Raw genomic sequence first — 24,458 nt, 5'->3', positions numbered from 1 at the left:
TAGTGATATCATATGACACAGCACTGCAAGCCTTACTTATACGCCAACATATATGGCATCTGCACCTCCCCCCTCATCTATGAGGTTTATTACCTCATTGCAGAAGACTAGATGAGTCTGACTAGCTCTGTTCTTGCTGAATCTGTACTGGCTATTACTCATATCCTCCTTTTCTACATGTTTGCAAAGCTTTCGATTGTTCCAGCGCTTCCAAGGATGGAATTAACACTGACTGGGAAATCACTTCCTAACTCTTCTTTCTCTCCTTGCCTTAAAGACTGGTGCTCTGCTTGCCATGCACAACCTTTGGAAACCTCTCTGTGGTCTGTGCTGTGTAAGTCAGTGCATGGATCACCTGTACCTTGAGCAGTGAGCACAGTTCTGAGGTTCCCTGGAGAAGTACCAGGCAAGGGAGGCAAAGGTGACCGAGGGACAGAGCAGCTTCTATGAAAGCAGACACTGCATAAACTACAACTTGATGATGTGGGAAAGAGATGCTTGAAGGAGGATACAGTAGAAGTACAAGAATTATGAATGACATAGAAGTAAATAAGTGCAAGAGACACATGGATGTACTGGAGATAGTCTAGCAATGGGCCACAAGGATGGTGAAGGGACAGGAGCATCTCTCCTGTTAGAAAAGGCTGAGAGAGCTGGGACTGTTCAGCCTGGAGAAGAGAAGGCTCAAGGCGATCTCATCGATGTCTATAAATACCTGTAGGGAGGCTGTAGAGAGGCTCTTTTCAGTGGTGCCCTGTGCCAGGACCGGAGGCAATGGGCACAAACTGAAATACAAGAGATTCCCTCTGAATATCAAGAAACAGTTTTTTACTGTGAGGGTGATGGAGCACTGGCACATGTTGCCCAGGGAGGTGGTGGAGTCTCCCACCTCGGAGATACTCGAAAGCCATCTGGATGTGGCCTTGGGCAACTGGCTCTAGGTGGTCCTGCTTGAGCAGGGGGGCTGAACCAGATGATCTCCAGAGGTCCTTTCTGACCTCAACCAGTCTGAGATTCTGTGAAATAAGGAAAGGCTTAAAACAACCCAAAGGAAGTATGTCTTCATACAGCGCACAATGACATTGTGCCACTCGCTGCCAAAGAATATCCAGGGTGCCAAAAGTATGAATGGGCTCAAAAAGTGAATAGAAAACATCATGGAAGAAAGGTCTATGAAGGGCTGTCAAATCTGATGATGCAGCCACAACCTCCAGCTCAGGAAGGGAAACGGGATCACGTACTAGAGGAAACAGCATTTGTAGTTGTACTGTTCCTTGTATTTTCTCTGCAGTCATCTACCAGAGGCCACGTCAGAGAGAGGGCACCAGGGGCTCTTGCACTTTGGTATAATCCAGTGTGGTCCTTCTTGTATTTCCTTAGCTCCACAGTGACTAACCAGAAGGAAAAAACAAACCAAACCCACACCTCCTCTTCCTTTCCTTTCTTCATCTGTCTCTCCTCTCCCACAGCTTTGGTTGCTGGATTTCAGCAGATATGAATCAGACAGTGACTGTTGTGTTCCTTTTGTTCTGTAAATTATTAAAACAGAACATTTCACACTTGCTTTGTGGCCCAGCAGAGGAATGCTGCATTGTCTCCTTGGCAAGTCCGGAGGTGGAATTTCTGGCCGTGGAGAAAGTGAGGTCAGGGAGAGAAAAACTCTCCAAACAGGGAACATGTGCAGACTGCTTCGCTGTCTCTCCTGTGCTTGCATGTCTTCTCCCTGTCTTCCATTCCCTCATCCCTCCCCTCTTTTCCACCTCCTTCCTGCTTCACTGGCAATTTTTTCTGCTTGCTGCTTTAAGATGATTTAGCTGAATATCGGAAAAAAGAAAGAAGATTGATTGAAAAAGGCAAGGTGAAAGCCCCCAGCCCAGAAAGCCTTAGGTAAACTAATGAGAATGCGATGAAATGGAAAAATAATCTGAGAGTGTGGGGTATGAACCCCACCTTGCTGAAATCAAGATGAAAATGCTTATGTAGGAGATGCAATATCTCAGTGGAAACCCCTAGGACCTGTGCCTCACATTTCCTGACAGCTGACCAGAGGAGGAGTTAGCTGGCTGTGCTATTTATACCTGCACCATGGGTACGGTCAGTCTGCTGAAGGAGGGTCCCCACAACAACGAATCGCAGGAAACACTGCTTTTGTGATACTGTCTGCCCAGGGAATAAATACGCCCAGGAATGAAATCCCATTGGATAAATAAAAAGGGAAGGAAAGAAAAAGCCCTGGTCCCTGCCCTGTTTGTTCCCACTGCTTCATTGCCATCCAGCTGTTTCTTTTTCTTTGTTGTCCTGACCTCATCCCGTACTGGAGCAAATCCAGAGAGTGAGTGCTCTGCTTAGCCATCTTCTGCCAGAAACCAGACAGGTCAAGTTATTAGAGAAAAATGAAAGCTCTTTGGCAGAACTGGAAAAACAGATGTGCGGAGATATTTCTGCTGCCTCCAAATACAATGCTGCCTGTTAAGTGCGTATCAGAGGGGACCTGATAAATATGCACAGCTGTCATTGTGGAAATCTTAACAGTGGCTATTAATTTAGCAGGATGGGTTTCCGTGGGGGTCCCTGAGCCGCTGAGCTCACTGCCTGCCTGGTAGCAAGATTGCTTAAAAACCTTCTGCAGGTGTGGTTTAGAAAGTGCTACTCCAGCACTGCAAGAGGATTCACCTCTGCTCAGTAGTTAGAGATGCTTCAGGGATGCTGAGGATGGGTAGCAAGGTCTCTGCAGGGCTGGTGGAGCCTGTGACTATCAAGAAGAGGGAGGATTATCTCCACTTGAGAGAACGGTAAGGCCATCTTTCCTGTCAAAGGCTTTGCAGCTTTTATTTACTAAACTTACCTGGGTGAAGCTTTCTACACAGGGTATCCTGATTTATAGATTCAGCTCTTGCTGTGGTCTCAACATCGCACGGCGGTTACTCATGCCATCCCCAGTGGTGGCGGGCTCTGGTGTCACATTTGGTGGCAATTAACGGGGCTGTAACTGTCCGGCTGCCCATCAGCTGTCATTAAAAGCAGCAGCGACAGCAAGAAGTGAAACTGCACACAGGCAGTTGGGATTGCCGCAGTGTCAGGCGGAGAGGGACAATTATTTGTTTGCTTGCAGCATTGGGAATCTGTGGGATTACACGCATGGGTGGGTGCAAATGCAACGAGCATCGAAACCTGGCTGCACTTGCAGGTTGGGATGGCTGCATCCCTTCTGCACAGCCTCAGCGGTCCAGCTCTGGGTGTGGTGGTAGCAACTGCTCAGAGCTCCCCAGCTGCCAGGGATTCGGGGTGGCGCAGGGATGCTGAGTGATCCACAGGGATGCTAATGGCTGAGCCAGGGAAGCACCTGGAAATGCTTCTCCCTTCCCACACAGCTCGCTGAAATGCGTGGGAAATTCATGAGAGGTGTTTATTTTCTACAGCATGGTATAACAGACCTGTCCTTCCAGCTTGTGCATTATGTGTGTCTGCTGGATCTGTAGTTACCAGGGAGAAGCTGGAGAGAGGTAGTGAAGTGAGATGACACTGTCAGCTCCGCTCCGCTGACCTGGCAGCAGGAGCTGTGGTGGCACTTGGCCCCAGCTGAGCAGGTTAGGACCAAACGGGGTGGAAGGATGAACTTCTTTTCTTTTCCAAATTCAGTGGGGGAATAACATAAAAAATATAAATATATATAAATATAAAAATAGTGGACCTATTACAAAATTAATTTGGGGGAACTATATATATATAAATATATATATATATATAAAATTAGTGGAGCTGCAAAGAGCTGCAAAGTGGAGAAGCATGAGTGGTGGTTGCCTCACCCTTGCCCTCCTGGGCAGACACAGCTCCCCAGTGGTTGTTATCAGCTGTATCAAACCACAGAGGGATTAGAGAACTCCCTCTCCAATCTGCTGTCCTCAGTTTATCAAATCAAAATAGAGTTGAACTGGAAAAAGACTTATAAAATCAATTGGAAACGTGCACCAGAAGATGAATAAGGCAGAAAAAAAAGGCTGTTTTCCTTGGAAATATAACAGCATGGTTCATGAGGTCCTTGCAATGCTACTGAAAGACAAGACAGCAGATAATCCTTTTTCTTGATGTATTTGTTCATCTAGCAGTGAAATCATCACTGATCATCACGCAGCAGTACGTAAAAGGGGAGCATAGACTGTGGGGCCAGAATGAGAAACTGAATAAGCCCTGGGACAGGCTGGGTCTGCTTGGCTGATTCCACTGGATTGCACTGGAATTGCTCAGACCCCCATGACACAGACCATGTTGAAGCAGAATAACCAAAATAATGTGCCCCATTTTGCCCAACCAAATGATAAAGCTGGAGCATGACAAAAAGTAGTGCTTGAATTGCCATTTTGAACTGGGCTCAGCGAGCAGTGCCCTCACCCAACTTCATCCACAGCTGTGAACAGGCACCTGACAAGCTGAGGGCAAAATTTCACCTTCATTTACAGCTGAGCAGGTTCATGGTTCACCTGTGTCTATAAGTAAAGCCAACATTAATCCCCAGGGGAGGTAGGAGAGAGCAGCTATACAATCTGAAAAATGAAAGGCCAGTTCCTCTAGGGGACCAAGGTGTCTAACTCTATCATCAAGGTTCCCCATGACTTTGGAGAGAATTTAGGCATTCAAAAACCTGAATTTGGGATTAATTTGCTCTGAGATACTCAGGGCATCTGCAGGAGGCAAGGGAAAGTAACATCCCTTGCTTGTCCAAGTCTGGTACCCTCAGCACTAGACTGTGTTTTTTTCCCCTGAGGCGGCCAAGGACGCGATGGTTCCCTTGCCTCCCCCTCAAACTGTGTATGTGCAATTCTCTGCTCTCCTGCTTGAGCATAACCCCAGCCTGTATTAGGTGACCTCAGGGAGACAGCTAATGGCTGCATCAGTTTCAAAGCTTCAGAGAGACACTAGCAGGGACAGCACCCGGCTGTCACCTCATCTTGCACACCAACACCGAGGGAAGAGCACCTCTGAGGATGCTCAGCTTACATGGGAAATGTAGTTCTGCAGCAACTGCTGCCGTAGGAGATGTGTGGATGTGGGAACCGAGGAACCCAATTTCACCATCAATATTTTTTCCTCCTTTGCCCCTTTCCCATATCCTATAGTTTCCCCTAAGCAACACCCAAACTCCAAGCAAAGCTGGGTTTTGCGGTTCAAAAAAGCAATGCCTCAGACCGACGTGATTCACAGCACGCTCCCACCACCTGGAGCTGCCGGGACTCCCCGCTGCATCCATCCAGCCCTCCGGCCATGGCACCGGGCCAGCTCCCATCTTGCCGTGCCCCCTTACAGGGCTGCAGTGGCACAGCGCACGTTCCTCTTCAGCCTGTGTGGCATTTCCATCTGCTTTTACCCCTTCGGTGCCGTATTTTGGGAGGGAGACCCAACTTTGAGGCCTGAAAATCTTGTCCGTGTGTTGAGAGCTGGGAGAAACGCGTGCAGACGAAAAGGATAATCCCAGTATCACTGGGCATCTTGTTGGACTGAAGGATGTTGGAGCAATGAGATGGGGAAACCCAAGCAGCGTGCTGGCAGTGCCACTCATCTGAAGAGAGGTCTGCCCTGCGGGACAGTGCTGGGAAAAGGATGCAGAGGAACTGCTGAACCCAATCTGTGCCCACCTGGCCCCAAGGAGGGGAATGAAGCACAGTGCAAACATCTGAGGAGCTCTGCCATGCTGTCCCCATGCCAGACCTCGGCAGCAGGGCTGGGGTGGGCTGGGGAGATGGAGCTCCAACCCTAATGAGAACACAACCCATGGAGCTGATGTGCCGAGCTGCAAAGAAACCCCGAGCTGACAAATGCCCTGTGTTCCTGTTACCACAGTGCTCACGTCCAGCATCGGCCATAAATCCCTTGACGTCAAGGGACACGCGCATCTGCTGCTCGTGAGAAAATGCGTGATGAAGCGGGCAGGCAGCGGAGCAAAGGGGCTGCATTTAAGAACAGGGGTGCCCCCGTTCAGCCCACTCGCTCCCCACACAGACCCCCACTCCTCCACCTGCGGGGGAAGCAGCTGGAGCCCTGGCAGAGAGGGACACTGCCTGGGGTTAACGCACGGGCTTGGGACTCGGGGTAACTCCTATCAACTGCACATTGTCTGCAGGCTTGGGGTGGGATCCGGGGAGCCCGCGTTTGTATCTAGGGTAGGATTTAGGGCCCGCGCATCCCCAGGCGTGAGGTGGGGAGGCCGTGCTGCCACACCGCTCACCCCGGGCGCATCCAGGAGTCTTCAGCGGCTCCGTTTGGGGCTGCGAAGCTCCAGCAAAGCCCGTGGCCCAGCCTGAGTGCCCAGGCTCCCCCGCAGCCTTGCAGGGAAGCACGGCGGGCCATGTCCCCCGAGGCCGCTGCCCGGGCCTTGCTCCGCGGCCGCCCCCCGCCCGGGGAAGGTGCAGAGGCCCCGCCCCCGGCCACACCCCCGCCCCGCCTCCGGCGGTAGATCCCGCCCCGGCGTCTGGCCCCGCCCCCGCCGTGCTGCCGGCCCCGCCCCGCCCCGGCCCGCGGCGGCCGGCGGTGAGCGCCTGGGGGCGGCGGGGAGCGGCGCGGATGGCCAAGGTGCTGCCGGGGGTGGCGGGGCGCGGAGCCGGAGGTAACGGCGGCGGGGGGTGTGTGTGTCTGTCCGAGCGGTGCGCGTGTCTGTGCATACGTGTGCGTGCACCCGTGTGTCTGTGTGCACCCGTGTGCGTGGGAGTGCGTGTGTCTTTGTCCACGTGTGTACCGGCGGTTCCACCGGGGCGTGTACCGGTGTGTACGGGAGTGCCGGTGCGGGCTGTAGCTGCTCGTACCCACCCATGCGTGGAACGAGCGCTGCGAGGAGCGCCGGGCCGGGCTCGCGGGGGACCTGCCCCGCAGCTCCCCGAGGACCTGCCCCGTAGCTCCCCCGGGAACCGACCCACCGCACCCCGGGGATGTGCCCCGCTGCTCCCCGGGGAGGTTGCGGGAAGGCCTGGGCAGCCCTCAGCAGGCTCCCGGACCCAGCACACCCTGCTACCCCCGGGCCGCGTGGAAACCCCACCCGGTGTGGGAGCGGGGGCGAGTTTCTCCTTCCCCCTCCCGCTGCACCGTTAGGGCCGAGCAGCCCAGCCCAGCCTGGCCGGCCGCGGGATACTCCATGTTTCTCCTCGCCCTGAACCCTCCCCAAGTACTTCTGCGAATTTTCTCCGCTCCGGAAAGGCAAAACCAGGCGGGTGTGCGAGCCCGGCGTTAGCACCGGAGCAGCCCCCGGTCCAGCCGGGCTGTTTGCGGTTTATTTTGAAGGAGGAACGTGTCAGGCGTGGAGGGGGAGCCGCCTCCGGCTTTCCTTTCCCGGGGAAGAGCGAAGCGAGCGGCCGGGACCGCCGGGGGAATATTTCCAGCTGGACCCGGGGCGGCCGCTGGTGTTTCCGCAGCAGCGATCGCAGCGTGCCCGCGGGTCGCTCAGCGCCAGGCTGTCACCGCCGGTCCCGGCCCCGCGACCCGGTGGGGCGGGAGGCCTCGGAGGGTTGTGTGTGTCCGTGCGTGTCCGTCCCCGGCCCGGGAGCACCCCTGGGGGTGGCGGCGGATCGCATCCCGCTCCTCCGCCGAGCACGGGGCGAGCGTGGCCGCGTCCCGCTGCGGGGTGCGTGGGGAGAGCCGAGCCGCGGGCAGGGTGAAATGCAGGAAGGGCCTCCCACGCCGGGTGAGAGGGGTTTTTCACGTTGTTGTTGGGGGGGTGGTGGTGGTGGTGAGGGGGAACTTTTATGTTTAACCTTCCTACCCCTGCAGGGAGAACAAAGATAAACTCCTGTTTAAAAAAAAAAAAAAACAAAACCCAAAAAACAAAAAACCAAAAAGCCGTCCCTACGTGAATTTAACCCGAATCCTCCTGCCAGGTTTTGTGATTCATAGTTTGAAATACAGGAAGGTCGCTGCTTGGTCTTTTTCCTCTTTCGATGGAAACAGTTATTTGGTTTTTGTTTTTTGTTTTTTTTTTTTTCCTCTTTCCTGGTGCTGTGTGAACGTCCCGGGAGCGGGGAGCAGCTGCCCGGGGAGCAGTGCTGGGGCTGGGCTGCCGCCTGCCCGCCGGACCCCCGGATCTGGCTGCTAAGGCATCTGCAAGGCCCTTATCGGGCACCCACAGGGCGGAGGTTTTGTCCTTTTTTGTATAAAAATAAGCCTTAAAAAGCCTTCTGACAGAGGGGTGGCCATGAAGATGAGGAGTCCCCCGATCTTTTCCTGTGCGCAGCTAGCTGGCAGTGCTGTTCCTGCTCACAGGTGTGCATGGATATATATATATTTTATAAGTATATATTATATATATTTACATATATGTAGAGATATATAAAATATATGCAGATATATGTTTATGTATTTTTATATATTTACATATATGTAGACATATATGTCTACATCTATATTATATATAAATGTAAAATACACTACATTTATATAAAATATATATATTTATATATATGTAGTCATTACTAATGGCCAGAAAAGCTCTTAAAAGGGTCCTGTAAGTACATTATCAAGAAATATCTGAGCAGTGAGGGCAGGGACTATTGGGTGGGTGAGAGCCCGTAATAAAACCCTCTCCGGGGTTGTGCTGGGTGCTGCCGTGGCCCCGCGTGGAGTGGCCGCATCCTGCCCAGCCTTCTTCATCCCCAACCCTGCCTGGAGCAGTGGTATGAGGGGATGAAGTCGGAGGGCTGGGTTTAGGTTGTTAAATAGGGAGGGACGTGCCCCCCAGCATTGCTGGGGCTGGGCCCCCCAGTTTCCCCAGGCTGTGTGGGGCCAGAGGGAGCCGCCCCCCTATCACCTGCATGTCCATCCTCCTCCTCCTCCTCTCTCCTGATGTCAATCGCTCCCCTTTGGTCTCTGCCAGCATTTGCCAGGGGGAGCTTTGCTTTGCCTTTTCTTCCGGAAAGCGCTCGGCTGCTGGAGGAGGGCAGCTTCGGCCGACACAAGCATGTGCCGCCCCTCCGAAGCCCCGATGCCCGCAGGATCGGTGGTTGCTCTCACTTGTTTATTCATTTCCACGCACCTGCGGTGTCGTGGGTGGGCGTAGGGGCAGTTCCTGGGGTCCTGGCCCCACACAGCGATCTGAACCAAACCCTGGCACATTGGCAGCCTGGATGGAGGGACTGATGCACGGAGACAGCTCCGGTGCTCCTCGCAAGAGCTCTTCTCTGAGGAACCATCGGCACAGAGCTAGAGGCATTGCATTTCTCCAGCACGGACGCACCGGAGGGGGTTTGTGGGGATGCGTGCGGGGCTGCCCAGCCGGACTCTGGGATGCACGTGGAGATTTCAGGATGACGTGCAGATGTTACTGCTGACCACTGCAGCTTTCCTTTGGGAAACAAAAGCCTGATCATCCCCAGTGCCATTTTTTAAACACTGATGGGCGTATAACTTGCTTTAAAGGCCAGATCTGGTATAAATGTCATTTGGTGCTAAGGTGGGAGTACGTGCCTTGCTCAGCTTCCTTGTCCTGGAAACCATTAGGAGGACGGCTGCATGCTCGGGTTTTCGCACAGAGACTATCTGCTAATGTAATAGTCCCAGTGGAAACTTTAGTGTTCAGGAATATTTTGCGGATTTGGGAAAAATCCCAGGAGGATTTTTGGTTTCATACAGCAATTGCTTTTTGGCAGCTTTGGGATAGATGTAATCTGGTTCCCATTTGTGTCCTGAATTCTTAAATGGAACAGCCTGCTTTCGGCGCAGGGCAGAAGTAGAAATAGATGGAAGTAGATAGAAAGTAATAGTAATAACAAGAAGAACACCACCACCTTATAAAAAAATTGGTTAGGGCAACTTTTTTATTGAAATGTTGTATTTAGGAAGTGTATCTGTTTGGTTTTGGTCCTTTAAGTGACTTTTCCAGTAGGTGGGATGCTGCCTTGGGTGTAAATCTGGAGTAAATCTGTAGAAGCCAGTGAAATCACTCTGGATTTGGACAGTGCAGGTGAGAGCAGAGTTTTGCCCTGCAGTAAAGCTGATCCTCGGTGCAGCAGCAGGTCCCGCAGTATTTGCTGGCATGCCTGCTTGTCACTGCCTCTTGGTGGCCTTGCCACAGCCCCGGCACGTCCCACAGCACTGCGTCGCTGTGCCTTTCCCCACGCACGTCTGTACCACGTCTTGAAGTTGTAGCGGGTCCTTCTTGTGCAAAAGCCAGGCGATGATGGCTGGCATAGGTCGAGGCAGCACCTTTCGAGGAGCAGGGTGAGAACAAGAGAATGCCGCATCTCAGGAAAACATAGCCAGGGATTAAATAATCGAGCAATACTTGGGATTTTCTACTCTGACCATATTGGTTAGCACAAATATAAATGTGCTTTAGAAAACAGTAACTCCAGTGATCAAGGCTCAGGAAAATAATGAAATTATTTTATTAATTTAATTTAATTTAATGAATAATTTTATGCATTAAAATGCTTTTAGTAAAATTCAGTCTCCATTTAAGACCTAAGCCAACTGAAATAATTTAAAAACTGTTATTCCTCTGCCCTCCCTCCTCAATGTATATGTTATGAGCAGATACTTCAGTGAAGTCGCTGCCAGGCTGAGGGATGGCACATGGGTCCCCCGGGGTGCCTGGAGGGCAGGAGGCTCTGGGGTCCCCTCCAGGGACCTGGTCTGGGCTCCTACATCCCGCAGAGGCGGGGAGGCACTTCCTGGGGGGATTCCCTCCTCCGGGATGGCTACTTGGGTTGGGCAGGGGGTCCCTGCCAGTGATGTCCCTCCCCCTCCCCCTGCGACCTGCATAATTTTTGGGCTGTTTTTGAGTCGCAATGGAGGTGATGGCTTCACACCGTCAGCTGTTACCATGATTTTCCCTGTTCTAAATCTGAGCTCAGCCATCTGGGAGCAGAAACTAAAGGCAATTATATTGTTAGTGCTGCTGTGTATAATACCTTTATTAAATTTCTGCATTTTAAAAGTAGCTGAATATAAATTGCGTGTAATGATTTAATAATGGAAGGCCGATAATTTTAATATATATTCTGGTGGGAAGACGGTTTAATTTCTTTTTCCTTTAGACATGACACTTAAGAATAATGCAAATGCTCCACTCAGTGTAGGGTTATCACGAGGAGTTCTTCACATGGATCAAATGAAGCACTGTGGATCCTTAGCCTATGGTTTGTTGCCTGTGCTAAAAAAAAAGGAAAAGCTCTAGAAATCTGAAGATCCATACGATAGAGTTCAATGCCTGCATTTTCAGTTAGAGAGTACTGTACAGTCTTTGTACTATTTTTATTCTGTCCTTATCCCAGGCTCCTTTGTACGCTGCAAGTTTGTGGGAATGACTCAGGGAGAAAGCTATTTAACCTAAAGGACACCACTGGCAAAAAAATAGATGGATAAAGAGCGATGTCAGTGACTGCGAGCGGGAACCGAGCAGAATATTTGTGTATATCTGAAGAAGAGAATCGTGAAACCTCCTCCAAATGGGGCAAAAAAAAATAAAATTCCTCTTCTTCAGATGCTGTTTATTCAGTTCAAGAAGGGACTTTTATAATATGGTTGCTTGAAGTAACGAGGAACTAGACTGAATGATCCACAGTCCTAGGTCCTATTTCACTTCTGGTTAATTAATGGAAGGGCTTAAATATCCAAGTGACATGGATCATGCCAGTGCTTTTCTGTAACGTGATCGTTTTTAAAGGCAGTAAGTACAGCAAAGTTAATCATAGCTTAAACTGCTGCTTTGTGAGTGTCTTTTCTGTATGTTGTAGCTGTTCGATTTATGACTTTTTTTTCCCAGTGGAGAAAAAAAAATCTTTCCCTAAGAATTTGTGTGATGAATTTTTATCTTGGAGCTTTTTTTATGGCTTGGAAATCAGAATTTATGGTGTAGTGAAAATGTCTGCAGATTCTTTGCTGTGCTGACAAGCGGTGTGGCTGTAGCAGAAGTGTTGTCTCACTCGCAAGCTCCATGTCAGCCTTTGTATTTCACTCTTTTACCGAGAGTTTCTTCCCTTACTTTCAGCTCTGAATAGTACTTACCCTTTTATCTAGGAGCAGCAACACTGATATGAGTCGTCATTGTGCCACTGGCACTTTGATCAAAGTAGAAATTTCAATTATTGATTCAATTCTTTGAATAAATTTGGGCTTGCTGCTTATTGTAGACTCTATTATAGCTGCAGAGGCAAATTTATAGCTTATAAGATAGAGAGGCTTTAAAAATGCACATACTTATGCAAAACGTAGCGCAGCCACCTAAGGAACATACATCCCTTCGTCCGTCAGGTTAATGCCCAGGTAACTGCTCGGTGCCTGAAGCTGCAATGAAAATACTCTGCCTCTCCTCCGGGGGTGAGCCTAGGATGGGGGAAGAAAACAACGGATTGTTCTAACATTATAAAATCTGTAACCATCTGAGATGAAAGAGCTGTGATGGGCACCGTTTGCCCCCACAACGCCTGTGCACCTGATTTCCATCGGGGAGGCACGGGCATCCGTGGGGCTTCTCCTGGGCAGGCAGACTTGGCTCTGCTCTTCCCAGTATCCATCTGATCTCATGCCAGGTTTGGGAGCCGCTTTCAAGGCGCCTTTGCTTTGCTTCGCTTGTAGCTTTTTTGCTCGTCTGCTTTGTTTTTTGCTGAGGGGAAGCATATATGAAAATAAGCGCGTGGGGCTGAAGTTTCACAGAAAGTGTTCATCCCTGTAGGCAGTTAAATTTGGATGTGTTAGCACGATTCCTTGGGAGAGGTGGGATTTGGCTGCCTCCATCGCCTTTTCTCATTAGTCTTGCTGGTGCTTTCTTGGACGACGTACTTTTTGGAGAGTGAAATGACGGTACCTGAGCTGGGAGACTCCAGGAGTGGTTCCTGAGCAAGGGAATAGCACAACGTGGATCCCAGAGCTAATACTGGGATGAGGGTTTCTTTCCCCAGGACAGGGAGCTGTGGAGCGGGGGCTTGGTCTGGTGAATCCTGCCAGGCACAGGCGTGAGGTTTCTCCCAGCTCAGATGTGGCAGATCCCCGGCTTTCATGTGGGAAATGAGAGGTGCTGCTCGCTCACATCTGGTGTGCGTTACGTGGGTTGGATTTCTGTCCTACAAGATGTTGCTCTGCTCCCACAAAAATAATATTAGTGATGCTTGTTCAGTCCTCGCGGTGCTCAGGAGCCCTGGCAGTGGATGTGAGGTTCCGAAGCAGAATTACGGGGTGCGAGGGTGAGGCGGCCACCCCAGAAGTGACCTAGAAAACTTCCACATTGACCGGGGAGCTGCCGGTGGGAAACGATCACCAACGTCTGCCTGAGCTTCTGCACTTTGCTGGAGCCAGGGCTGCAAAGGAGTCCCAGCACCGCTGGAGGAGAGCTGCTGGAGGTACCAAGAGCACCCTTTGAGATGCTGTTGGAAGCAGTGTCTCCACTTTTTGTACCTAAACCAAGAAGTTGGACACACAAGTTATTTCTTTTCTGAGCCAAAGGAAACTCAAATCTTCCTCCCAGCCTTGTGAGAGTGGCACGGCTGTGTGGCTGGGGTACGGCAATTCCCTCTTGAAACTGGGCTGATCCTTGGGAGAGAAACTAACGTTCGCAGGCCGGGATGTACATGGAGGGGTGTCCAGCCTCGATGGAGGGTCCCTGCGCCCGTTGGAGGGCCTGATGGGTCCACCCTGGAGAATTCGTGGCACAGCCTGGGACCCTGGAGCGCTTCAACCATCCTTTCGTTATTTCCCTTAAATAATTATTTTTCTTTCTTGTTGACCTGAAATTTTTTAATGCAGTAGCAGGGCAGGGAAAATGTTTTAAATGTGGAATAAGGTATTTATACTCCTGTCTGGCTTGGCTATGAAACAGGACAGATGTGGGCTTGGAAACGACATCATTTTTGTTCTGTCATTTTTGGACCTCCCTTGCAAACCACGGCAGAGTTTATAGGAAAGTGTAAAGCTGCCTTACTTAGTTTTTAATTTCAGGTGATTGCTTTGGATGGTATTCGAAACGCCTCAGTCTCTTTTGAACCACTCGGTCAGTAGGGTACAAACTGGAAGAGGATTTTTTTGGAGGACAGCTCCGTGGTTTTGTTTGCCTGGGTAGCTTTTGGGTGGCAGAGGAGGAGCCGTCCGTGCCAGCAGTGCAGGCTGTGCCACAGGCAGCCGCAGAGCGGTACCCGGGCGGGCAGCGGGGTGTGATGCGGAAACTCATCACCCCAGCATTGCCTCGAGATGTTGCCTCTAAATAGCAGCAAACTGTCTGTGCCTAATGGGCATTTTTGGTGTTTTACTGAAGGTGATAGTTGTAGTACAGTTTGGCTGTAAGAAAACCATCTTCTCCAAGTATTTTTTTGAGGAGGAAATCTGCTTCTTGGGGATGCTGTTACTACTCTAAAACTGTGGCTTTCCTGTAATGTCACAGCAATGAGCTTCCTGTTAGGTTTTGCTTTAGATCCTTTTCAAAACCAGACTGAAACCACATCAGAAACAGGAAATATTTAAGTGTTGCTCCTCTGTCTCTGGGTCCTTGCTGACTGTCTGGTGTTAATCTTAGCAAATGATTCATTGAAATAGTTCTGAATCTTCAAATGAATTGCTCTGCTGTGTAGTAACCCTCCAGGATAATACGTCTGCTTCTGCAGAGCGTAATGCATGTTTATCTTAAAAATAAAAAAAAAAAAAAGGAAAACAAATGAATTGGTGTCAGGCAATCACTTAAATGTGGGAGAGTCAGTACTGATGCAGAAGTGAAGGCCTGGAGCAGCTGCCTAATTCAGCAAGGACTGACCCAGGCCAGAAAAGTAGTTATGTCTTACAGGGTTGGCTATAAAAGACCCCATACATATGGCAATAGAAGAGGTGATGTCTATGGACCAGGCTGGTACGCTGGGGCTGAGGGGACTGGCCTGATTTTGGATGGGGCACAGCAGAGCTGCCTGCAGGCACCTGTGGAGGTGATGGCGTCAGCTCTTCTTGGCAGCGGCAGTGACAAAACACAGGGCAGCAGTCATAGTTTGTGGCTTGGGACATTTGGGCTGGATGTGGGTAGAAGGCCCTTCCCTGGGGACACGTCCTTGGAGGGGTGATGGTGTCCATCCTAGGTTGCCCTCAACCAGCTGCTTACCCGTGGCCCCTGAGCACCACTGCGCTGGCACCAGGATACAGTTATAGGGATGAAAATTGCTTTTTTTGGTGAGCGTCACAGAAGAATGAGGAGGTTTGGGGAAGGAGCAGGTGCCTGAGCCATGGGGAGGGTGCCTTGCACCCAGGCAGAGCTGGGTATAGCAAACCCTTCCCCTCCAGACAGGTGAGCTGGCATTTGGGAGGCTCCAGAGACAGCAAGGGGGGAAAGAAAAAAGGCTCATGCCTTGCTCCGAATGGCTCGTGAGGCTTAACCAAGCTTTCAGGTGGCGCGCTATTGCCCGTGATCTGGATTTTGGCCATACACCAAGCACTGATCTTTCAGGAGCTGTTATCTGTTTTACACATAAATTGGCTTTCTGTGCCAGTTACAGCTGACATTTTATTAAAACCTACTGTGAATGAACATAAAACATAGTTACATCATTTTTAACATCATAAAACATCATTACATCATTTTAGGATGATAAAACATCAACACGGATACAGCAAAGTGCAGTGGTTTGTGCCCGGATCAGAGCTACTTGGTTTTGACTCCTGTATAACAGAGATGGGCAGCTGAGCAGTTTGGCAGATGCCAACATTTACCAGTCCTGATTTTAGTACAATATTGCTTTGCCACGGCCACAGCTGCCTAAGACAAGTGGTTAGGTGAGACTTTCTGCTCTTATCACAGACAAAACAGGTCTTTATTCTCCATTTTGCATCTTGGAAAATTTGAAACCATGACCCAAGGGTTCCTACAGACTTAAAATGCAGACGGCAAGCGTACAATTTTAGTAACTGTTTATTTCTTTTAAATTCTGTTTGGTGAGTGGTGAGGCTGAGCTGGTAGTTGCTGGCTATTCAGGTCTCCTGTAATGCTTGAAATTGCTCGTCTTCCTTGGGTGTGCGAATTTTCTTTGTTTCACCCCAATCCACCTTTTATTCATAAAACACACCTGGGCTCAACACTCCCCTGTTTCATTCAGGATTCCCAATTCTGATGCAGGACTCTGTGTGTGTTGGAACAGCGAAGGGTGTCTTTAATGTTATTCTGTACCAGAATAGGCTAATAATGTTGGAAATTAGGGTTCTTGAGATTTTTCTTGGGTCTGTATCGCCATCAGCACAAATTCCAGACCAGTCTACCATACTCATTTTCACAAACATATTCGGCTTAGATCTACTCAAGTGAGCAATCTTTCCCTCTTGCTTTCTAAATATAGATAACTGCCATACTCATTCACGCATAATATGAATGGTACAGCAATGACTTCATTAACATTTTGCAGAAATGCCTATTTCCTCTCCTCTGGGCACAGAAGAAAATAGTATCTGCATCTTCATGCTTGTAGAGAGGATGGGCTGGATCCTGCTCTCTGCTACCCCCTTACTCCATGCAGGGGAGTGGGGTTAGTGATGCCATAAGGAGAGCAAAGCAACCTCCCTGTGTGATACATGCCAGTGAACATGCAGTTAGCTGAGCGCGAGCCAAGAGGTCAGGATTAGTAAGTCCGGATCATCTGTGGCTGATGGTTTTTCCTGCAGAGTAGGGTGCTTGTGGTCCCGGTGCTCATGGGCTTCCTGCCCCACTGGGATGGATGGATGTATGTTCTGATGGGACAGATAGACGCCCCACTGGTGCCACTGCGAGCCCTCCACCTCCTGCTCAAGCAAGTCCCTTGGCAGTGGCCAGTGCTGAAGGTTGATGGCCATTCCCAAAGTCTAAAAACTATGGCAACTGGTGGTGTAAATGGAGAGTGATTCTGCTGTGCCCTCACTGCACCAGGGTACTTGGGGCCAGGAGATGCTCACCTCCAAGGTTTGGACCTCGAAGAGCCTTCTCTTTACAAAAATGAGGTAATGCTCAGAAAAATAAGTAGGAAGTGGAAAATCATAGAATTATATAACAGTGCAGGTTGGAAGAGACCTCAGAAGATCATCTGGTCCAACCTTTTGTGGGAAGGGGAGCCTAGATGAGATTATCTATCACCCTGTCCAGTTGCATCTGGAAAATCTCGAGTGATGGGGACTGTACCATGTCACTGAGGAGGTTGTTCCAGTGAATGATTGTTCTCACTGTAAAGAATTTCTTTCTTGTGTCAAGATAAAACCTCTCTTAGTGCAACTTGTACCTGTTGCCCCTTATCTTCTCCGTGTAGCTTCCTGTGAAGAGAGAGCTTCTGTCCTCCTTGTAGCTGCCCTTTAAGTACTGGAACACTGTGATGAGGTGTCCTTCCCCAAGCCTTCTCTTCTCCAGGGAGAAAAGACCTAACTCCTTCAGCCTTTCCTCACAGGGCAGGTTCTACAGCCCTTTAATCATCTTCCTGGCCTTCTTTTGGACCCTCTCCAGTCTGTCTGTGTCTTTCTTGAAATGTGGGGTCAAGCCAATGTCATTCCTGTCTTAACACTGCTGTGATGCATTTTGTATGAGCCTGTTAAAACAAGCACTGCTAGAGAAAGCCGTCCCCAAGAGCAGATTTAGGATGAGCCTTGCTGCTTGCCAGGAGAGCTTGTTCCTGCTCACTGATTATGAAAGGGGCTGGGGTCCAGCCGTCGATGCCTGTGGGATGCTGGAGTTCAGGCATGCGGCTCCTGTGCAGTCAGTCTGCCGGACACATTCCCGTGGCCCTCCAGCTACATCCTCTCCTTACCATATTAAGAACATCTGGACAAAGTGATTTATAAACTCTCTCCCTTGATAGCATTGACTGGATTTTATGTCTCAGTAATTTTCTGTGTTACTGAACTGTTATTCATGAGCAGATTTTGTGGTAAAGCCTTTCCCAGCCTTTACTCCTACTGAATGTGTGGCTGGGTCCTCACCTATCCTTCTTTCCTTCTTTTTACCCACTCCCTCTTGCAGTTTAACACTGGCTCTGTTAGCTTCATGTCCCGGGGCTGTGCCTCGATTTGTGAGCTTGTCACTGTCAGCTCTTACAAGCCAGGCTGTGCCAGCCTTGCTTTGTGTCTGGTCTGGGGACGTCAATGGCCAAGTTGGGTTGGTGCTTGAAGCAGGACTGATGACTTGGTGGCTGCCTCTTGTTCCTCAGAGCTAATGTGTTATTTGGGTGGTGAGGAGAGTAGATGTGGTTGGCTCAGTGGCCTCAGCTGGGCTTCTCAGGTACCTAACCATCCTCAGGAAAACTTTTTGGACTTCTGTCATAAGTCATGGCTTTATATTTTGTCATTGAAGTGGTTTATTTACTGACATCCCATTCTTTCTTGCAGGCTCCACATCTGTTTGTTATAAGCCTACTAGCCCAGTCCAGGTACTGGAAGACACTGGCTTTCTTTACCAGGATCACCAGTTGTTTGCTGGCAGGCATGAAGTTTCTCTGCTAACAGCTGAAGCCGTCAGTGCCAAAGAAAAAGCTGGTAAGTGTGTGGCTGCACTTCCATACGAACCCACTGCATTTACTTCCAGGTTTTTCTGGAAGCATAAATTGAGCAATTTAGACCTTTTACAAATAGTATTTACAGAGTTGAAGGCCATCCTTGGTAGAGTCAAGGGGGAGTTACCTTTGACTTGAGTGTTGTGACCCACCATCGTTTGTCACGTGTCCTTGTGGAGGATGCAGCCTTTCCGCCTGTCCTTCAGCACATGGTTGCTCTTTACTGCACAGCTGGACCGAGGTCCAGAGCTTTTTGTTGATGCAGCAGGGCCGCAGGCACCCTGTGGAGGGCTCGTGGTGGTTGATTCTTTTGGACCTCACTAATAGGCAACTAAAGTACATCTCCCAAATACAAGGATGCTAACAGATGACTAGCACAGAGGTGAAAATCCTTCTGATGTGTCAATAAGAGCTGCCTTGACCATGTGACGCTGGCTTTATCGACTTTCCGCAGGCTTATCTCAGGTGTAGTCTAACAACATAGGCTGTGAGCTTTCTGGTATGTTAGGGAGACTTTTATTGCATGTCTGCAAAAATGTCCACTGCAATAACATGAATAAAGCAGTAAGAGTTTGGTGTAACTGCAGGGACACGTGAAGTAGATGGATACTTGGCTGTTGTGCAGACAGGTAGATGGAGATGTGTGTCCATGCATCTTGCTGGCTCAAACACTGGCCCGGGGAGCTGACAGACTCTCTGAAAGCTGGTGGCCAGGCTGCAACCCCAGTGAGTCAAGCTGGCAGGCAAATGATATTGTCTCAGGGGAAGCATGAGAAGTGTATTTTGAAGGGCAGGCATGGAGTGAAACAACCTGGGAATCTTCTCTCCCCCTCGAGCCCCACAATCATCTTCAGGCTTTGCCACAAAAATGTTAGTGGAAATGACTTATTCTCGTAGTTAAGAGTCAAAGGCTTTTCTTCCTCTGGGTTGTATATAAGTTATCCCACAGCACATGCAGTAACTGATGAAACCTCAGGGAAATACCAGACCTCAAGAGAAAGTTTGCTTTTAAACTACTTTCAAATACCAAAACCCGAATGTAAGTCTTTCTGATGAACTCCTCTGAGAATTGGAAACAGCAGGAGAGAGACAGAAAGTTGCCAAGAATGACCTCAAAAAACTGAACTGAAAACAGCACCTCCTTCTTGCCCAGGGCCATGGAGGACTCTGTCCAGAGCTACAGGCTTATTCTCACTTTTATCCGCCCTGGGGACTTTCAGGAGCACCCCTCTGGGCTCAGACACTGTTCAGGCAGACGTCTTACACCACTTTTGGGATGGGTGTGGGAGGAGGGCTCCAGGAGGGAAGGATCCCAACCTCCCTGTTGTGATTATATGCCATTAGATGCTTAGCTCCAGGCAAGCTCCACTGTGTATGTAGTGCAAAAATGGTACCGTTGCCTCTGAATGACTTCAGTAGCCTGTGTTAGGGTTACGTAGCTGATCCGTCTGTGCTCTTTTTAAAATGCTGGCGTTACGTCTATGACCGTAATGCCTTCCTTGTACTCTCCCAGATGGCTTACAAAAGTTGCATTGACTCCCTTAGAAATAGTGTTATTGGCCAGAAGGGAAATTGCAGTTTTATGCAAACATGGCAGAGCACAGATTCCTCTTTAATTACACTTTTAGGACCCTTTTATTTTTAGCGGCATTTCAGAGTTTTTCTGCAACACGTTCTGTGTTTTCTTTTATTGTGGCAGGCAGCGCACTTAGGAGGGCATTCGACTCATCTAACTTTGACTGTCAAAAATGCAGCATCTCATTTAGTATTGCCATGCAGGCTGCCTCTGTAAGCCATGCAAGGCATCTCCAGGGCAGATTTACCCCATTTATATCTTAGAAAAAGACCGAATTTCCCTGTGACACTGCCTGTCTGTTGACTTGGGAGGGGGTTTAGAGCCATGGGCATGGGGCGCATGGAGAATATGGAGAGGAGAGGACAGGAATATGTGTTTTGGGGTCACTGCAGACATTAGGGATGAGCTGGGGTGGGAGGTCGGGCAGGGAGCAGTGCCCTTCCTCCTTTGACTGCTTCCAGCCATGTCCCTTCTGCTTCCAGGGGAACCCTTGGTAGGTCATAGCCATAGGGTGTAGCAGGGGAAAAAAGCGGGGTGGGGGGGGGTCAGACCTCCCGGGCAGCAGAGCTAATGGCATCTCTCTCTCTCCCTGCCCAGCCGAGGAGGCCCTCTGCACCCTGCGCCCACCCAGCTTCCGCCGGGTCCCAGAGGCGGAGATGCGAGGGACGGAGGAGGTGGCAGCCGGCACCGTCCTGCAGCGCCTGATCCAGGAGCGGCTGAGGTATGGCAACCCCAGCGAAAACATGAACCTGCTGGCCATACAGCACCAGGCGACGGGCAGCGCCGGCCCCTCCAACAGCACTGCCAGCACTCTCTCTTCCGCAGAAAACCTCGTGCCCGAAGAGCCGCCAATGGTCCAGCCGTCGGGGCGGCAGGAACCTCAGGGGCAGGAGCACCAGGGGGACGGTGCTGCGATGGAGAAGCAGCCCCGGGCCCCGCAGCCCCCACACAGCACCGAGGAGCTCCCCACCTACGAGGAGGCCAAGGCCCAGTCTCAGTTTTTCCGAGGCCAGCCACAGCCGACAGCCACTACTGCCGCGCCGGGTTTTTATGGCGCATCCGGCCAGAAGTCCAGGACGGAGGGGAGGCCGACGGTGAATCGGGCCAACAGCGGGCAGGCGCATAAGGACGAGGCACTGAAGGAGCTGAAGCAGGGCCACGTCCGCTCGCTGAGCGAGAGGATCATGCAGCTCTCGCTGGAGAGGAACGGGGCCAAGCAGCAGCCCCCGGCCCCAGTGGGCGGAAAGGGCTTCAAGGCAGCCACGCAGCCCAGCAAGGCCACGGACCCGCGGGGCCCGCCACCTGAGTACCCCTACAAAGGCAAGACAGCAGCTCCCGGCAGCAAGGTGCAGGAGCACGGGCTCTTCTACGGCGAGCAGCCAGCACAGGATGTCCTCAAGGCCTCCTACGCTGCCCCCCCGCCCGCCCGGGCAGAGGTGGCCCTCGTCCGCTACCAGCCGCCCCCGGAGTACGGGGTCAGCAGGTAATGGCCGTCAAGGGGGGTGGGTCTGCTGGAGGGGCCTGATCCTGCCCTCACTGGAGGTGCTGGCTTCTGTGGGGCTTGGACCTCACGTAGACGTGGCCCTGTGAGCTGCAGCCTCAGGCACACGGTGGGGACATCACGGCCCACACGGTACAGCTGGTGGTGGCACCTGCATCTCCAGGAGGGCTATATGAAGCATATACACCACTTATGCCCTACTTAAATCTTCCCAACAGAGCTCACGTGGGGCTTTCACGGTACCAGGCCCCTCGTGCCGGGCCTCCTCGCGAGCACGGGTTTATTCCAAGCGCATTAAAAATAATCCGGAGTGTTTGCTCATTGCGAGCTGATCTCTGCGAGTGGTGCAGATCCTGCGCAGCACCCAGGCAGGTTTGCTGCCTTAGAGGCGATCCTGTGCTTTGGGAGCTCCCCTTTCCTTGCTGTACCTAAATACAAGTGTTTCTCTGCCTCATCCCTGTCTCTTTATCACCCGGACAGTATTTTGCTGGATTTGGAAGGCTGGTGTTGCCTGGTGTGATTGTGGGTGGTTTTCATGTTGCAAGCTGCCTCGTTAGGTCTTTTCTGACCCCAAAATCCCCAAAGATTTTTGTTGGCATCAACTGAAGTTGCATGCCACAGCGCAGACACAGAGAAAAGATGGCGCAGCTGACCTGGCTCTTCCTTTCCAAAATTCATAAGGCATGAAACAAGGGAGCGAGTGCTCTGCCTTTCTGTGGTTGCAAAAGTGACGGCTTTCTTGTCAAGACAGGGAGGAACTCAGAGCGTGGCTTTTACGAATGCTGCAAGGCAGTTGTGACAAGCGGAGGGCCCATGCTGAGCGCTGCTGGCCTTCCTCCAAATACACATGTGTTTTGATTACCAGCCTACCACTGTGAGGAGTTTGTGCAATTTTTTTGGAGGGAGATGATATTGTTAAGAGCTCTGAAAATCTCTGTTTATGCTAAGAAACAGCTATATGAACTTGAGGGCAATGGGGTTGAGCTGGAGCCGTGCTCTGCCGCAGCCATTTGCGGTGCTAGCAAACTTCTCCAGCACTGGACAGATTCATCTCCACAGAAAAGGAGCTGGTTTGGGTTTTTTTTATTACTCTTAGAAATACAATCTGATTCAATACCCACAGAGTCTCTTCTGCTGAGTCCATGTAAGCGAGCAGACCTGGGTGCTGCATGCACTGCTGCAGCTAACCAGGAGCAGCACTGCTGTTGAGTGGGAAATCCTTCAGGACCAGTTCCAAAACCTCATCCAGGTGCCTGATCAGCAAGGTTAATGCTGAGAAACCCCTTGATTTCAGTGCAGCTTTCCACACCGGCAGCAGGGGCCAGCCCCCAGCCTTATTCCAAGATGCTGCTGGACCACCCCAGCAGCTGTGGGGAGAAACCCCCCGGCTTGTGATGGTGGTTACTGCTCATTCCCTTAAGGCAGCATCATTTAACCCCCAAATTGCACTGCAGAGGGGATGCCTGCTACCCCTGCGTTCTGTTTTCTTTGCATGACAGTGGAGAAATGTCCCTCCTGGCAGGTTCGGGGGAACTGGAACGATGTGTTGTGCAGCAGAGGACTGGCAGCATGGCAGAGCAGAGCCTCTGTGGTTTGCAGACTTATTAAAAAATCTTGGGTGGTGTTTTTCTTGCAGCTCAGCAAGGGCCTGAATACCCCTTGGTCTGCGTATATTCCTGCTGACTACTCCAGCATGCGTTTCCAGGGGCAGGTTAGGAGGTTGGCATAGCTGAGGGGTGTTTCACCAAAGCTAGGCTTGGTCTAAGGCGTATGGTCTCTCTAGCTTTCTCCAAGGCATATGGTCTCTCTTGAGCTTTCTCTAAGGCAGTTCTGGGTCCTGGCATGCAGACAGGGATTTTCAGGTCCTTCTTAGCTCCTTTCACATGATGCCTGCATTTTGGGGGATGTTTCCTGCCTACGTGTTCCTGCCAGCTACATTTTAGGCGGTAATTAACACTAGCAGGACAGTTGCTCACTTGCAGACTGTATCTCCTGCCATTGCTTTGCACAGCGCCAGCACCTGGGGGGACATTTGACTGTGCAGGAGATGTTGGCAAGCAGTGGCCTTCATCCTCATCTCGGGCTTTTTTCTGTGATATATTTTGATACAGGAATGTCAACCTTTCACTTTGCTTGAGGACACTGAAATATTCGCTGTTGGCATTACCCAGACTTGTTCTTAATTTGTATGAACTGTTTTGGTTTCTTTTCTGTGCCATATCCCAGCTTATAACTCGCCCCACGGGCTGTAAGATTCCCTTACGGCCCTGTTACCTGGGAAGATTTGGGTGACAAAAGCCATTAGGAAGTGGCAGTAATCCCAGTGTGCTCATCACTCTCCATTTCTCTGTCTGCAGCAGCTGTGCTCCGGTGCATCCTTGCGCACGTCTCGGGCTGCATTGTGGGATGGGCTTGCCCAGGTCTGGAATAAGCATGGTTAACGTGCAATTTCACAAAATGGCCTCTGCCCCAAATATTCCTCTCTGTGGCAAGGGTTAAGGCAGGTTACCTGTCCGGGGATGTCAGCCCCGTCTCTGCTAGAGGACCTGTCTGGGCAGCAGCCCCTGACCACTGCTGGAGGAGAGCCGGGGGCTGCGTTACACTGCAGGCTTGCTCCCAAGCACAAACCTTCCTGTGCCTCTGTTTTTGCTCACTGCTTGCCCCCTTACCTGGGCTCTGGGGAGGCTCACAGCCAGCCATCTGGCTGGGATGGAGGACCTTGATAAGAGAGGTCGAGGCAGGGGACTACCCGGTTTCATAAAGTTAATGGAAGAGTAGAGTTTGGAGAGGCTGTTTTTTTCTGTTAGAGGAGGAAGTGAGGTGAGAAATTCCAGCTTTCATCTCATCAGGAGGGCCTGGGAAAGAAGCTAATGGATACAGAGCTTTGTCCCTGGTCAGATGGGAATCTCATATCCTAGAATCTCCTTCCCTCTGTCCC

At 50.7% G+C, this 24,458-nt stretch overlaps 1 protein-coding gene across 4 annotated transcripts in view; it reads left to right on the top strand.

The window, feature by feature from the left end:
• AMOTL1 (angiomotin like 1) overlaps positions 1-24,458 on the top strand; it is an 88,821-nt gene that overhangs the window by 20,849 nt on the left and 43,514 nt on the right. For 2 of the 4 annotated variants that reach the window (XM_054804867.1, XM_054804873.1), the window contains 2 exons: positions 18,280-18,426; positions 20,617-21,502. In XM_054804867.1, the coding sequence (XP_054660842.1) occupies positions 18,280-18,426; positions 20,617-21,502 (1,033 nt within the window). Of the gene's footprint in view, positions 1-6,491; positions 6,599-18,279; positions 18,427-20,616; positions 21,503-24,458 lie in introns of those variants that run through there. The other 2 variants (XM_054804881.1, XM_054804887.1) reach the window with 2 other exon arrangements.

This window comes from Grus americana, chromosome 1 (genome assembly GCF_028858705.1).
Source record: "Grus americana isolate bGruAme1 chromosome 1, bGruAme1.mat, whole genome shotgun sequence".
Taxonomy (NCBI): Eukaryota; Metazoa; Chordata; class Aves; order Gruiformes; family Gruidae; genus Grus; species Grus americana.
This window is presented reverse-complemented; position numbering and strand designations above follow the sequence as displayed.